At 39.5% G+C, this 15,085-nt stretch overlaps 1 protein-coding gene across 14 annotated transcripts in view; it reads left to right on the forward strand.

Moving 5' to 3' along the window:
• Window positions 1-15,085, forward strand: part of MYCBP2 (MYC binding protein 2) — a 259,460-nt gene that overhangs the window by 153,175 nt on the left and 91,200 nt on the right. For 7 of the 14 annotated variants that reach the window (XM_053305497.1, XM_053305498.1, XM_053305501.1 and 4 more), the window contains 6 exons: window positions 4,735-4,832; window positions 7,616-7,732; window positions 8,080-8,109; window positions 8,726-8,866; window positions 13,392-13,466; window positions 14,420-14,644. In XM_053305497.1, coding sequence (XP_053161472.1) covers window positions 4,735-4,832; window positions 7,616-7,732; window positions 8,080-8,109; window positions 8,726-8,866; window positions 13,392-13,466; window positions 14,420-14,644 — 686 coding nt within the window. The remainder of the gene's footprint in view (window positions 1-4,734; window positions 4,833-7,615; window positions 7,733-8,079; window positions 8,110-8,725; window positions 8,867-13,391; window positions 13,467-14,419; window positions 14,645-15,085) is intronic. The other 7 variants (XM_053305499.1, XM_053305503.1, XM_053305511.1 and 4 more) reach the window with 5 other exon arrangements.

The raw sequence follows: 15,085 nt of genomic DNA on the forward strand, positions 1-15,085 counted from the left end.
TATGATGGAGTTCCCAGCACTTACACGCCAATTATATAACAATTTAACATATATTCATGACTGGTATTCAAAGCTGGGTATGCAAAAACTAATCACAGATGGTGAAAGATAGTTAATAGAAAGGGGCAGGATAACTAATACAATAAAGTAACTAGCTGGGGACTCTCTCATTATTTTAAAGACCAACTAAGATTTTCTTGACCACAATCTTATACAATACCATCAAATCCTATTTCCAATTTTATCCATTACGTGTGTGTGTGTGTATAAAAAAAATAGGCTATTAGTTTAAAGATTTCCCTCTACACAGAATTTTTGATAAAAGCAGTTACATAACAGGGAATATAAAAACAATTCTTCAGTGAGCAGAGACTAATTCCAAATTCAAAACAACGTTGCAACAGCAGTCATGATATATATGAGTGTTTACATGTAAAAATGTTTAAACTAGTTTCCCTAACCTCTATTATATTTTTGGAGAAAACACCACAGAGAATAAAACAAGAAAGAATTTTTTTTTTTAAAGGATCCTTATGGTTTCAACCTGGTTACTACAATACCTTTTTTTAAAAATACATTTTTATCTTAAAGCAGATCTAAGGAAATCAGGGATCTCATTATACATATTTTAAAAAGAAAAGAAAAGGGGGGGGGGACATATTATTTGTTTCAAAGGTATTTCTTATGTTGCATCGAAAACAAAACAATAGAGAGAGACCCAAAAGTCAATAAGGGGTTGAAAATTTTTTGAGAGTATTCTTGGTCTGGAGTTAAGGTATTCTGCCAAAGACATAATATGCCGGAACTTGTTCCATGCAAGAGCTTACGCATGGGAAAAGGTGAAAAGTCTTGAGTATCCCTTTTCATTCCAATTTATTCTGTCCACTTTCTGATGTTGAATTTCAAAAACGTGCGTTGTTGAATCATGATTCTCAGAGTCCAAAATAGAATAAAGAATATCCCCTCCTTGTTAAAAAAAAAAAAAAAGGTCTCAAAGGGATTCCGAAGAGCGAAACACAAAACAGTATGTTTAATTACCAGCCATAAAATATCTCGGCAATGCAGAGGTACCAGTGTGGGGGCGGGGGGAGTCCAAGTTCAAAGTAGAAATAAAAATCTTCTAGCTGGAAGCTGAGCTGGTAAAGATGTAATCTGTGGGCTCTGCAATGGAAAAGAAGAAGAGAGACTTCCAAGCAGACAACATTCTCCTCCACCAGCTGCCTTCTTGACGCTGTAAATTTGTCAACATTGAGATACCAGTACAGTGGAAAAAGTACAAGTACAAGGTAGAAGTTACAATCTTCTAGCTGAAGGCTGTGCTGATAAAAATATAAACTGTAAGCTCTGCGACGAAGAGGAAAAAGAAAAAACATCCAAGCAGCAACCTCAGCGGACACCATTCTCCTCCACCAGCCCTCCTCTTAACTCTGTAAATCATTCCGTAATTACTTCTAGGAAAGTCAGTAAAAAGGTTCAGAAAGCATAGTAAAAATACCAAAGATCTTGCATACTTCCAACTGTAGTTCTCTCAGAGATTAATTAGGAAAGATTAAAGTAGATAGGTGGCAAGGTCATCTTTTCCTCAGCTTTGATGTTTTGCCTCTCCCAATCAGCCAGTTGCCTGAGCAGAAAGGTTTATTCTGGGGGTTTGTCCAAGGAAAATCTCCCCCAAACTACCCTCCCGAGAAAAAATAACCAAGCCCTGCATTGCAATCCGATCTCCATCATGTTGATGGGAGATAATTAGGCTGAATAGGAGCCAAGACACCAGGAGAGCTAGTCTGGTGCCTCTCTTTGAGACGCCATATTCGTCGGAAGTCCCCTTCTATTCAATCTCTTACGCACAAAGGATTTTTGTGCATCCAAGTGCCTGTTCGTGGCTTATAAAGGCAAGTCTAAAGGTGCGTGCATTACAAGGCAAAGATTATCATCCAGGCTAATCAAACTCATCAAGCTCGCCTACAGCTTGCAGGGAAAAGCACCTCCAGAAGTGATCAGAGCCCATTCCACTCGAGCATACGCTTCTTTGGCCACACACCTTTCAGGAATATCTTTTGCAGACATCTGCAAGGCAGCTACATGGTCCACAGAGATTCCTTTTGTCAAGCATTACGCCTTGGACATATGCTCTGCTGCAGAGGATAAGTGGGAGAAGTGTACTTAAAAGGGTGTCACAATGAACACTGCTGCATCCTCCTCCTGGGGAAACTTGCTAGACACCTATCTCGACAGATCTCAATCCAGATAAACAGGTTGTTCACCTGTAACTGATGATCTGGAAGAGATCTGTTGACATCCATAAGACCCTCCTGAACTACCCCTCTGCAGTAGTGCTCTGCTATAGGCGTACTTGTGTGCTGGCTGCTTTCTTCGCCGCATCTATATCCTGTTCCTATTCAACATCATTGAACTCACCTTCGTACTTGGATGGTCGTCCTTCATGGCGGTGGTCCAAGAACTGAGGGACTAGGCACCCAGCCCACCCTTAAATAGCACGCTGCATGCGTGGGGGCATGGCTTGGACGCCTTGACAAGCTGAGGCATGGCTACCACGTGGTCTCTGCGCAGGCGCAGAAGCCGTACTTATGGATGTCGACAGATCGCTTCCAGGTCATCAGTTACAGGTGAGCAACCTGTTTAAATCAAGCAAAGGCACCTTACACAAGCAGAACTCCTGCTCATGAACAGAGTTTATGCTTTTTTGTGATCAGATAATACATGCAATTCTTCATACACATATTTTTCCACATGTCCTGTCATGACTAGAATTCATGTTGTGTGATATTCCTTGAGATATTCAACAAGAATAATCTCTGCTTATATAGTTGTCTGAAAGATAAAATATGTCATTAAAGAGTGGTGAAATTGGCATTTTGTTAAGAGAAAAGAGATTAATTACCTGAGATTCTTTCACAGTCTTCTCCATCTTCTGTATTATATTTTGAATGCTAGCATCTTTCAATGGAATCTTACAGCTGAGCTCTATTAATTTGTGACTTGAATGACTGACAGAACTGCTAGCCTTGTTACTTTGTTTTTCTTGTGGACCCTTTGAGCCATATTCTAGGAATGTGCACGGACCGGTTCAGAGGCCATTCTAAAGGCCTCCAGACCGGTCCGGTCACGGGGTGGTTTTGGTTCGGGTGGGGAGTTTGGGGGGTTCCATTAAGGGCGGGGGGGGGCTTTACTTACCCCTCCCGCGCTTTCCACACACTGCCGCCGTAATTATTGAAAAAATTGCTCCTCCGATGGCTGTTCCGATTTTAAAAAATGGCTGCCCCCTTGAAGCCCTGGCCCCCTGCTGCTGCCTTGAAGCCCCCTCCCACCCCCTTAAATCTCGCCCCGGGCCCTTAAATCTTGCCCCGATAACATTAAGACGCGGGCGGGCGGCGGGGAGATGTCCTCCCGCCCCCTTCCCTGCTAGGCTGCAAAAGACTTTAGGAAGGCTTCTGCGCGCACACGCACAGAAGCCTTCCTAAAGTCTTTTGCAGCCTAGCAGGGAAGGGGGCGGGAGGACATCTCCCCGCCGCCTGCCCGCGTCTTAATGTTATCGGGGCAAGATTTAAGGGCCCGGGGTGAGATTTAAGGGGGTGGGAGGGGGCTTCAAGGCAGCAGCAGGGGGCCAGGGCTTCAAGGGGGCAGCCATTTTTTAAAATCGGAACAGCCATCGGAGGAGCAATTTTTTCAATAATTACGGCGGCAGTGTGTGGAAAGCGCGGGAGGGCTAAGTAAAGCCCCCCCCCCGCCCTTAATGGAACCCCCCACCCCAGTGCCGGACCGCAGCTCCGCGGTTCCGTGCACATCCCTACCATATTCTTGTTAGAGGTTGTTGTTGTTTTTGTTGTTAGTGACTCCTGAACCTAGATTACTCAGAAAACAAAACATGGAATTTATTTAAGTCTAGTTGGAAAACATTAATTATCTTAATATATTCAAAGCAAACCTGTTAAGAAAATGGCATGATCTGTTTTCACATCAGTCTGAACAAAGGTGTTTTGTATAGGGATGTGTTCGAAGCAGTTCAGCGCCTCTAGTTCAAGGTGCCAAAATGCTTCGAGCTGCCCCAGCTGAATTGTTTCACCGGAGGTGAGCAGGTCACTTTAACAGAAGGAAAGCAGTTCTTATCTGCCCCTCTGTTTCTCCCCCAGCACCTCAGCACAACACTGTTTGTATTAAGCAGTCTGGGCTGTCTGTTTGGAAAAGCCACACTGCCCGGCTGTGTCTTGCTTATGAACAGGAAGTTCCCTGTTCCCAGCAGCCTGTGGGTGTCAGGAAGGAAGTCTGAAGTGTGAAATGTATGGAAGCCATTTCAAGAAGGCTGCTGGGAACAGGGAACTTCTTGTTCCCAAGCAAGACTCAGCCAGGCAGCATGACATTTCCAAACAGACAGCCCAGGCTGCTTAATACAAACAGTGCCGGGCTGGGGGGAGGAGCAATGGAGGGGCAGGTAAGACCTGCCCTCTTCCTGTTAAAGTGACCGCTCTCTGCACCACCACCACCACCGTATGTGCAAGAAACGCTTTGTGCACTTCTTTAGTTTTGTAGGTAGGTTACTAATGCTTATTAGTGTGTTGAGGAAAGGCTTATGCCAGATCACATTTTAATTTTTCAGTATAATACTGTATTGCCAAGGATAGAAATGTAACAAACCTTCTAAATGAAATCACTTTCAAGCAATCTAGATTCTTTTTTATTTACCCACTGTACTTCATGATGATGTCTCTTAATTTACAGATGCTGGTTTGGAAGTAAAAGTGAAGGATCCTCCAAAAGGAATGATACCTCCCGGAACCCAGTTGGTAAAACCCAAAGCAGAACCCTTGCCAAATAAGGTACAAGAACCAAAATGCTCTGGGCAGCATCCAGTCTAGTCTTGTGTTAGTGTAAATGACATTGTATTTGTGTAAAGATGTAGTGCAAGGTCACTATACAAAGAAAGTAAATGCTGTTCTAGTTCTTGCATTAAATAACGCGGTGTGGTGAACTAGCTAATAGTGCAACATGTTGCGCAGCAATCTTTTGCACAGGCCCTGAGAAGATTGCTCTTCCACTAATAGTAGTGTAACATTGTGGAGCACCTTGATCACAAATAATTTGTCTATGAGCATCACTATGGATGCTACCCTGTATTTGTTATTAAAATGGCATACAATATTGTATGTAAAAATATTAGCTAGTGTAAGTTATACGTTTTACACTACTTCTTTGGGGAAGGGCCCAGAGCTTAGTTTTAAAGCACAAGCACCTAGTATCACTAGCCAAAAGGATATCCCACAGAGCAGGTCTGGGAAAGATGTCTGCCAATCAGATTTTACAGTAGCAGGCTAGATGGGCTCATGATCTGACCGTGTCTAAGGCAGCTTCATATGTTTACATGCTGAAGGAAAACTGCTAAAACTGGTTAAAGAGAGAGAATTATTCACCTTGTTAGACTTTCATGTGGTATGATATCAAAGCATACAAAGTTCTGAATTCTGTATTCTACCATATTCACAGAAATCCAATTTATTAATCCATACTTTACCATGTGTAAAAAGAGGTTTACTTTTCATTTTCAACCTACTAAATATTTCCCATACCCTATCATGTTGTGTTCGGTACTATTTTTTAAGTCTTTGCAAGTTTCCCCTAAATATCTGGTTTGTAGCAAGGGGATTAAGACCTTCTGCAGAAAACACCCCCACCCCACCCCCAAACATATGCCTTCTGGTTCTTCATTTGGGTATATACTCCCATATACATAATATATAGGTTATTGGGAAATCCTAAGTTCAGTTGTGCTGTGTGGATCCACACCAGGGATGCTGTGCCAGGGTTGAAAAGAGCTATTTACTGTCTCCCTGCTTAATAGAGAATCACCACTTTGAAAGGTACCTTGTTGCCCAGTTCGCAGGGGTACATCAAAACTTGATTTGGGTATAAGGTGGTTGTTGCTATGTTCTTTTCTTAATGCTAGACCAAGTAATGATATTGTCTACAAATATTTAATCACACACTGGATAGTGACATAAATTGCAGGAAGTGTATCTAAAATTTTAAATCTGATAAACCAGCAAAGAATTGTAATGATCAAAAGCCCTTCAAATATCTTTTTTTTAAATCTCTCTGGACTGTTTACAAGTTGCAGAGCAACAAGCCCACAATTCAGAGAGCCTTAATTAATTTTGGTTCTCTAGAAGCAGACCTGAATTGTACAAATGTTTTCAAATGCATAATTATCCCATTTACACTTTACATTTTTGGTGGGCCTTTCAATTTAAACAAATATGCTGGTTATGAGCACTTTATGTTTGGTGGGTCTATATTTTCATGAAGCAGAAGAGACGCCCTCTGACCTTCCTTAATCTAAGCAAGTCTGCCTTGTCTTGACATTGCTTGATCACATCTAGTCTTTCTTTTTTAATCTTTGACCATAGAGAATAAGTTTCTCCTTCCACAGTTCCCCCAGATACTTCAAAGGAAGTTAAAATAGGCATCCAGATTTTGAGCAGATTCTCATTAAGCAGATTTTTAAAATGTCCCCATCAGTTATGCAAGCATAAATGGTATTGACATCAACGAGACTTGCACTCACAAAATAGGAATTTTAATCCTAGTGGTTATTCTGTTCCCTAACATCTTCCAAAACAGCAGCGATAAGAGTCTCCTTAATTTTCTACCAAGAAGGCATAGAGATATTTTACTTCTAAGCAAAGAATTATTTCTACTTGTTATGGGGTTTTTTTGTAAGCAAGCAAACTGCAAATGTTTGCCTGTATTATTTCAGGCAAGTATTAAAGATCTTGCTCTTTATTTCATTGACTGCAACTTCATGGCTTGGATCTTGCCTCGCCTCTCCTGCTGCATTGCATGGAATATTGCTTTTGTGGGTTTCAGAACTTTACAGAATGGCATGGGATGTGTGTGGGTGGCTGTAGCTAGACAGAGGAATTTGTGTGGCATGCATAAGTGGATGTGCCTTTTGATCACACTAGAGCTTTGTTGGATCCCAGTCTATATTCACTGTGTATGTTAGGTAGACCTGTGTGTACTGATTTAGGAAGATCTACTAGGCTTATCTCTCCTTGTGTTGATGCCTTTGTCTTGCAGCCAAGTTACTAAGAGACTACAGAAATTATTTTGGGCAAGATACATGGCTGCAGAAGTTTTCAGAGTTATAACCCACTAAATCAGTTTAGATCTTGTAAACCAAAGGAACTATTTCTCATGGTTGAGCTTTCCTCCTGCCCAGTGATCCAGAAGGTAGTGGCAGAACTACCAATTGTATAGTTTGTTAGGGCGAATTTAGTCATTCCAGTAAAGCTAGTGTAGCTAGACCACTGTGGTCCCTATTTATATACTAGTTAACATAAACTTTGGCCTCTTATTTAAGGGAATGTGTGTGAAAGAGAGGGACTTTTGAATTGGATCTATTTTTCTGTATGACTTCTGAATAGAAGTAAAACTGTTTAGCAACTTTTCCCATTGGTTGTGGAAGACTTAGCAGCAGATTATAGCTGTTAGGCTTTCACTTGTGTGCTGCAGAATTTCAAAATTTCAAACTATATCTTTATACTCCCTTTTAAAAAGCTCTCTTCCTGGTTTCTCTGCCTTACTGTCTCTTTGCTTCTCTTAGGTTCGCAAATTTGTGGCCAAGGACAGTGCAGGGCTGCGTATCCGTAGCCACCCTTCCCTTCAGAGTGAGCAGATAGGCATAGTAAAAGTCAATGGATCCATTACTTTTAATGATGAGGTAACTTGCAAGAAATGTGTATTAAGTTGTCACATATGCAGGCCAGAATCCAAAGAATCACGTGACTAGTCTCATATGGCCAATAAGCGTTGGACTTGAGCTTATGGAACAGCAGTTCTTAAAGCCTCTTTGAACCTGAACAGCAATTTGTGATAAATAAGGGCGGGGGGGTCTCCTCTTTGATGGAAAAAAGCCTGAAAATCTTCCTGGGTGCATGCAAGCTTTTGTGCCTGCGGTAGCTCTTTGGATCTTGGCCGCAATATTTAGTTATATGGGCATAAATGGCATCAGGTTGTATTATTAACCAGCCATTTTGCTTTCTTTCTTACTTTAATCCCATGCTCCAGACTGTGAGATTAGTTTTTGGAGAAATTGAGGTAGATATTTATCATACCGTTAATATTGTTAAAATCTCAGCTAGTTACGAAACATAACTGAAATGAAACATTTCAAGTCAGCTAAGTTTCTGGAACAAATTTTACGGGAAGTTTGAATGTTTCTGTTTGTGTAGAATATTTTAAGTTTTGCAAGCCAGATATTGCTGCAGATAAAATGTAAAAAGAAAAAAAAAAGCCAGTTAATTGTGAGCATGGCATACATTCTGTTTTTAACATGCCTTTTAATCATCTCTATTTCCAGTAATTCAGCTCATAGTACCAATTATTTTCATAGTTCCAACAGCCTGATCCTAAAATGCATCATGTTAACAAATTACTTTTTTCTGCAATTGTGTATCACCTATTTTTCAGAATAGTGTCCCACATCACAGTATTCTATTGGTGTTGCAGATAATTAGGGTCAGGGTGTTAAACTTAACACAAGCCATCTTACTCTATCCATAATCTTTATTTGCTTTATATTTTATTGGTTTTTCTCTTTAGTTAATTAGCACAAAAGTTTAAAACTCCCATGTTGCTCTGTTGTGCCTGTTCTGCAGACTTGTTCTTGGTTGCCTAAGGAGCCTGTCCTGTATGTGTTCTTTCTTCCTCGTAGATCCACAATGATGATGGTGTGTGGCTACGGTTGAATGACGAGACAATAAGGAAATACGTCCCTAATATGAATGGTTACACTGAAGCCTGGTGCCTTTCGTTTAACCAACATCTTGGCAAGAGCCTTCTAGTCCCTGTTGATGTAAGTAAAATACTCGAGTGCACTCAATCATTTTTAAAAGGTTGCCACCATCTATTCATCCCACCCATAGCGGTAATTATTCTCATTAAGCAGCTTTAGTACTTAAAACAACGGTGATGTAGAATTAATTAGAATTAATTAAAACCCTTGAAAATAATCTATTTTCTCTAAAGGAAGCAAATAGTTAAGCTGGAACCTTGTTTCTTATGAAAAATGGGGTAGTGGTGTGGTCTATGTCATTTGTATTTGACTAATACTGAAAATAAATTATACTGAGTAATGTACTACCTGTTTTTTAGTTGCAAAAGAGGTTGGTTAATATTGATCTAATTAGCATGTTGTTGCTGAATAAATTTGGGCATTGTATTGATGGTTTTTCATAATGTTTTTACACTTTTGGGTGAAGCAGTCCAGTTAATAAAACAGTATTTAGTAGCTTAGAGTAGGAAGTCGTGACCTAGGAAACATATCTAGGTTCTGTAGGATGTGTAAGGTTTTGTTTTGTTTACAGTTGCAAACAATTTAGAGGTTTATTTTCAATTGTGAGCTGATGCAGTCAGAGTGTGGCCTGTTCCTTAACTGTAGAATATGGGTAGTCTCTAAACCCTGGTTTCAAATATGTGGTCCTGTGGCCTTGCATTGGCTATGCTTTTGAGAACATTAGCTGATGCAAGAGAGCTCTGCAATATTGACTCAGATAACATTTGCTACGCTGCCATTACTGATAGTGATTATATGTCTGTTGTGAATTAAGGATATGGCAAGATATGTTGTACTGCCAGGAACACATTCAGAAGTGTAGATATTGCCCTGTGAACACATCTTCACATTTACTTATTTAAAAATATGTAGACCTCACATAGGAACAGACACTTGTAGCAAAAGCAGTGGTCAATAAAAATGACAGAACAGGAAAACAGAAGCTGTAATCCAAAAATCCTGTTGCTTTACATAAGGAAAAATACACACGCACTACTGCATATAGTGGTAGCATGGAAACTCTGCCTTTGCAGGCCCTTATAGTGAAACATCTGTGTGCAGTGCAGGATAGTGTCCACTTAATTTAGCCTGTTTTAGAAGGCAGATGCAAGGTTAGCTTTATTCCAGCTTAAGCAACAACTTAGTTTTGTGCTACTTTAAAAGCCAGAAAAGTGTAACTGATTTGAAGGAAATCCTAAAAATCTAATTTAGTCACCTCATATACACTCCAAAATTATAGGAAGTAATTTTGTGTAAACTAGGTAGTTGAAAAATATTAAACAATTTGGTCTGTGTGTGTATTAGATGTTATCATGAAAGGCATGATAGTTCCAGCAATCAGGAAGCTCGTGGGATGGACCATATCTGCTTGGCTGCTAGACGTAGCTCTCAATTGCCTGGTTGCATGCCCATGTGCTGGATTTGTAATTCAGGTTCCAGTCCCAGGGACTTGTGCCTTGTGCTTATCAGTGCTTCCTTCTCTAAGGTTGCCAAGACCCAGTTTCCACAGTTTTGATATGGTTTGTGGTCATTTACTTCAGCCTCCCTCTGTGAAGTTTCTAGTCATTAATCCAGGCAGCAAAGCTGCAGTAGTGGTCATTAATCCTGAGCTTTTCTCCATTTTCTTTGAGGGAGTATTTGCTGTGAAGAAAGTTTTAGTTTAAGTTTTCTTTTTATAGCATGCTTGTCAAATCTGAAAGCTAGACTTAATATATATTCTGTACTTGTAGTACAATGACTAATTTATTAGCTGTCTAAAATCTTGACTTCATTCTTGATTAAATTTACTTAATGAGAGTATACTTCATTCCTCTTGTTGCACCTTATTTATTTGATTTATATCCCACTCTACCTGAGCCACCTAATTGCACAGCGGGGAAATGACTTGATTAGCAAGCCAGAGGTTGCCGGTTCAAATCCCTACTGGTATGTTTCCCAGACTATGGGAAATACCTATATCAGGCAGCAGTGGTATAGAAAGATGCTGAAAGGCATCATCTCATCCTGCGTGGGAGATGGCAATGGTAAACCCCACCTGTATTCTACCAAAGACAACCACAGGGCTCTGTGGGTGCCCGCAGTCTAAATCAACTTGACGGGACACTTTACCTTTACCTACCGTCCTGGCTCTGGGTGGCATACAGCATTTTTAAAATCAACCTGTCGCCAAGGGGCTCACAGTCTAAAACCTTCTGCTCCAAGGTTTTAGCACAAGGAAATGTGCTAAATGGAAATGCTCCATTGCTCTGATCCGGGAGATGTAACATTCAAATAAGTGCAGGACAGCCTGGATTAGAAATTACATTCTTCCTGCATTTATCGGTTGGGGGAGGAGTTAGAGAGCACTCAGTACTCTGCTGGGTTGATTTCTCCCTAGTAAACTCAGAAACTTCAGGCAGAATGTACTGAATTGTAATTTTTTTAAAAAATTAACACATTGGCCAGTGTATGCCACGGAAAACAAGTCTTCAGCACTTAAAAAGATATTCCTGAGAGCAGGAGTCGCAGGCACCTGTGTAACTCAGTTCAGCAGAAAGGTTTGCGAGTGTTTCTGTAGTATGTGTGTAGAAAACTTTGCTGTGTTATTCCATAAGAAAATAATTTAAAGTTCAAGTTTGATTATATCTAGGACTTCTCAGAAGAAATGTTTTTACTAATTCGAACAGTCCAAATCATACAGTGCAGATGAAAACACTGGTGTAAGCTGTGGTTTTCTGTTGAAGTAGGCAAATGTTTGTTGTTGAATTTACAAGGCATCTCTTAGAGAGTCGGACTAAAATTACCTAATATTTATAACTGATGTTTAACAATGGCAATGGCTAGGAGTATCTTGCAAGTTTGATTTGTAAAAAATGGCCCAATGGCAGGTAAAAACTTAGAACAAATATGGCTTGCCTGCAATTATGCCGGGGGATATGCATATGTTCCATATTGGAAGGTGATTTTTGTAGTGAATGCATGCATGTTCTATGAATGCCAGAGAGGCGATTATATGCTAGAACTCATTTTGTTATATTCAGCATTGTTTTTTACATTATTCATATGTCACAAGAATAATAAAAGTGAATGTTTGAAAGAGCACAATAGAAAATATATTTTTTATGTTTTATGTATGGAAAGTCTGCATTATAACTTCATTATTTTGCTATTTAATCTTCTAAATTTTATACATCTTTTTCTAACAAATGTTATGTTTTAGATGTGTACAACATGTTTTTTCCACTTGAACAAAAGGTCATCAGCCACCTGATTTGTGTATAGATAATGGAAGTTATATATAATCAAGGGTCAGAATCTAAACAACACCCATCTATGAGCGGAAAACACATTCTCTCATGGAGGGAGTGGGTTGCCAATTTTTGCTTTTCCAATTGTAGCCCTTTTGATACATTGAATCCTGCTCTCAGTTCCTTGACGTTCAAGAAATGGGCATTCTTAACACTAATTCAACATTAAGTAATGGTGCTCTCATTTGAATCTGGTCTCAGCTCCAGAACCTGTTTGGAGAGTCAGACCCTAGGGATGGTGCTTCTGAAGCAATAGTAAAAGTAAGTGCCTCAAAGTATGTGGAGAGCTTTTCCTCTCATGCTAGGTGACACAGAATAGTCTACACATTTTTAATTAGAGGACTGGGCTTCCAGGTCCATTATGGGGAGGTTTCAGATACTCCTTTCCCCCCAGAAGTCAACTGCAGGATGTTCCTTTAAGTGGATTCTGCAGAACAGAGCAATTCTGCCAGCAATTCACCAGACTCTTCCTATTTATTTTGTAAACTGCCATGAGACATTGGTATGAGGCAATAATAAATAAAGCAGAATTCTTTTTAAGTTCTGGGAACCGAATGTGTGTATGAAATAGAAAACTACTGAAATTCCTTAGTTTCATTTATTTTTTAAAAAACCTAGTTATTTTAGAATGTAACAGGCAGTACTAAAATTCATATCAACTACCCAAATCAGTGTGTGTTTGATAAACACATCAATTTTCAGATTTCATAATATGATAAATGTGTATTTTTTTAAGCATTCTGGCACACTTTACTATTTCATATGCCGTCTACTAATGGTGTTGATTTGTATGGCATTAAGGTGCTTTCCAAGGGACTGATTACTACTTTCTAAATGGTTCCATTTATGAACAGGTGGCTGAATGTCCATACTGAATTTTTCCCCACACTAAAAAAAAAAAAAAAAATCTTCACAAAGTAGCAGACTGTCTGTCATAAAACAAATATGGCTTGTGATAGAACTGGTATTCTCATTCAGACTAGAGAATGGGAATTGCCTTGCACAAAATGTGTTAAGCTCTATAAAAGTATCTTTCTATTCAGTGGATGGCATGACACACTACATCATTTAGAGCTGTCAATATAAGCTGTTTGTTTTCAACAGATTTTCCCACAATGAACTGTGGGCTCAGTTGACATTTTAAGGCTTCATTTTTTGTAAAAATGAAATCGATATTAGGATGCACAAAAAAGTGCAATCTGTCTCTGATTTTTTCTACTTATGTCTGTTGATATTTGTCTATCTTAAACTTTGCATAGAATGTCTTTAATGCTAGCCAAGGAGTCAGGGATTTGGACTTATTTTCATGGACTTCCAAACCTTTCCCCCCTCAGGTGAGTTTTTAACTGTCAGGATCAGTCTCTTGTGTACCAGTATTTTTAGCATATCGAGTATGAGCCATCTATACATTTAAATTGGCCATTTTTGGACTTTCTGTCTCCAGGGACCTCTTTCTACAGTGACTATGAAAGGAATCCTGCATAGCAGGAGAATCTGAGACCTGTTTTAGCATTGTCGCTCAGTTTACATGGGTGCTAACCAGCCCTGTTGTTTCCCACCTTCACTCTGCATGAACTGAGGTTACATGCTAGAATATACCTGTCACCTCTCTGCAGCTGCCTACTGAAGGGGGAAGGAAGTGGTGGGCAAGCTGGCTTTCAGAGAAGCTTGCTTACTGATAGTCTCATTGAGGGATCCCTAATAAGCTGTAATGAGGAACTGTAGAATCCCCTAGAATACAATCCCCTAGAAAACACTGCATAAAATAATCCAGATCTTATATATCTGGCAGTACTATCTGTTCACATAGTCACCTTTATGTAGAAGGCTCATCTTTGGTGCTGTATTTTAAGATAACTTTGATATTAAATCTCTCCACCAGTCATGTATGTATGTCTGTTTTCCTTCCATCCTGCATGTTCCTGCATGAATGCTTTTGCTAGGTCATAGTCTTCTGTTTGTATCTCCTGAGATGATATAGTGGAGAAATGCTCATGTGATGCTTCCAAACACTTATGTTGCAGATGGGTACTTTTTATTTTATAAACATTCATATAGCAAATACTTCTACATTCTTTGTGTTCAAGAGTAATTCAGTGAGTTCTGCAAGCTCATTACTATTTTGTAAGGAAGCCTATAGTTTAAGAATGTTCTTTTTAAGCTGTTGAGGACGAGATCTTAGCTGTTGCAGATTAAACAAAAAGGTGGGCTTAGTAGAAAATACAAAGGCATTATTAACAGGATTTTTTTTTTTGGTGTTTTTTTTTTTTTGTTCTAAAATTTTCAGGAGTCTAGAGCTAATGCAGATGACTTTTTCAAAGACGTAAACTCACATTGCCCTCAGGAAGCGGTAATGCAGGAGCCAGATATGCCGTTCCTTCGTGGTGGGCCTGGAGTGTATAAGGTAGTGAAGACTGGCCCCTCAGGTCACAACGTCAGAAGCTGTCCCAACCTTAGAGGTATCCCAATTGGAATGTTAGTTCTGGGAAACAAAGTCAAGGCAGTGGGCGAGGTATGGATCCTTGTAGCTTCAGTTATTATCTTCATAGATAATGGTTTATAATCATAGCATTCATAAGAAAAGCAGCTCTCCTACACAAGGTTTGCTTTTCCACCTTGGGTTGCTAATTCACTCTTTGTAGGTTGATTTATATTGTAAATTCTGATGCAAGTCAGTTTTACTTTGATTTTATATTTCATTCATTGACATCAATTAAACTTGATTTTTCTTGTATGTGATTCATCAGGAAATGATCTATTATATTTAATTGCATATTTCAAAGTTTGCCAAGGAGTTATTTTTAGGGATTCAACAGAGCTTAAATATCTTTTTTTTCCTTGGTATTGAATCAGCTATTGCATGCGGTGATCATGCTTCGATGCTCTTCTATTGCAATGGGCTTGAGGATGTAGTGTGTCATGCTATTTGTTTTTCAAACAGCATAAGGGACAT

The sequence above is a fragment of the Hemicordylus capensis genome, chromosome 3 (genome assembly GCF_027244095.1).
Source record: "Hemicordylus capensis ecotype Gifberg chromosome 3, rHemCap1.1.pri, whole genome shotgun sequence".
Classification (NCBI taxonomy): Eukaryota; Metazoa; Chordata; class Lepidosauria; order Squamata; family Cordylidae; genus Hemicordylus; species Hemicordylus capensis.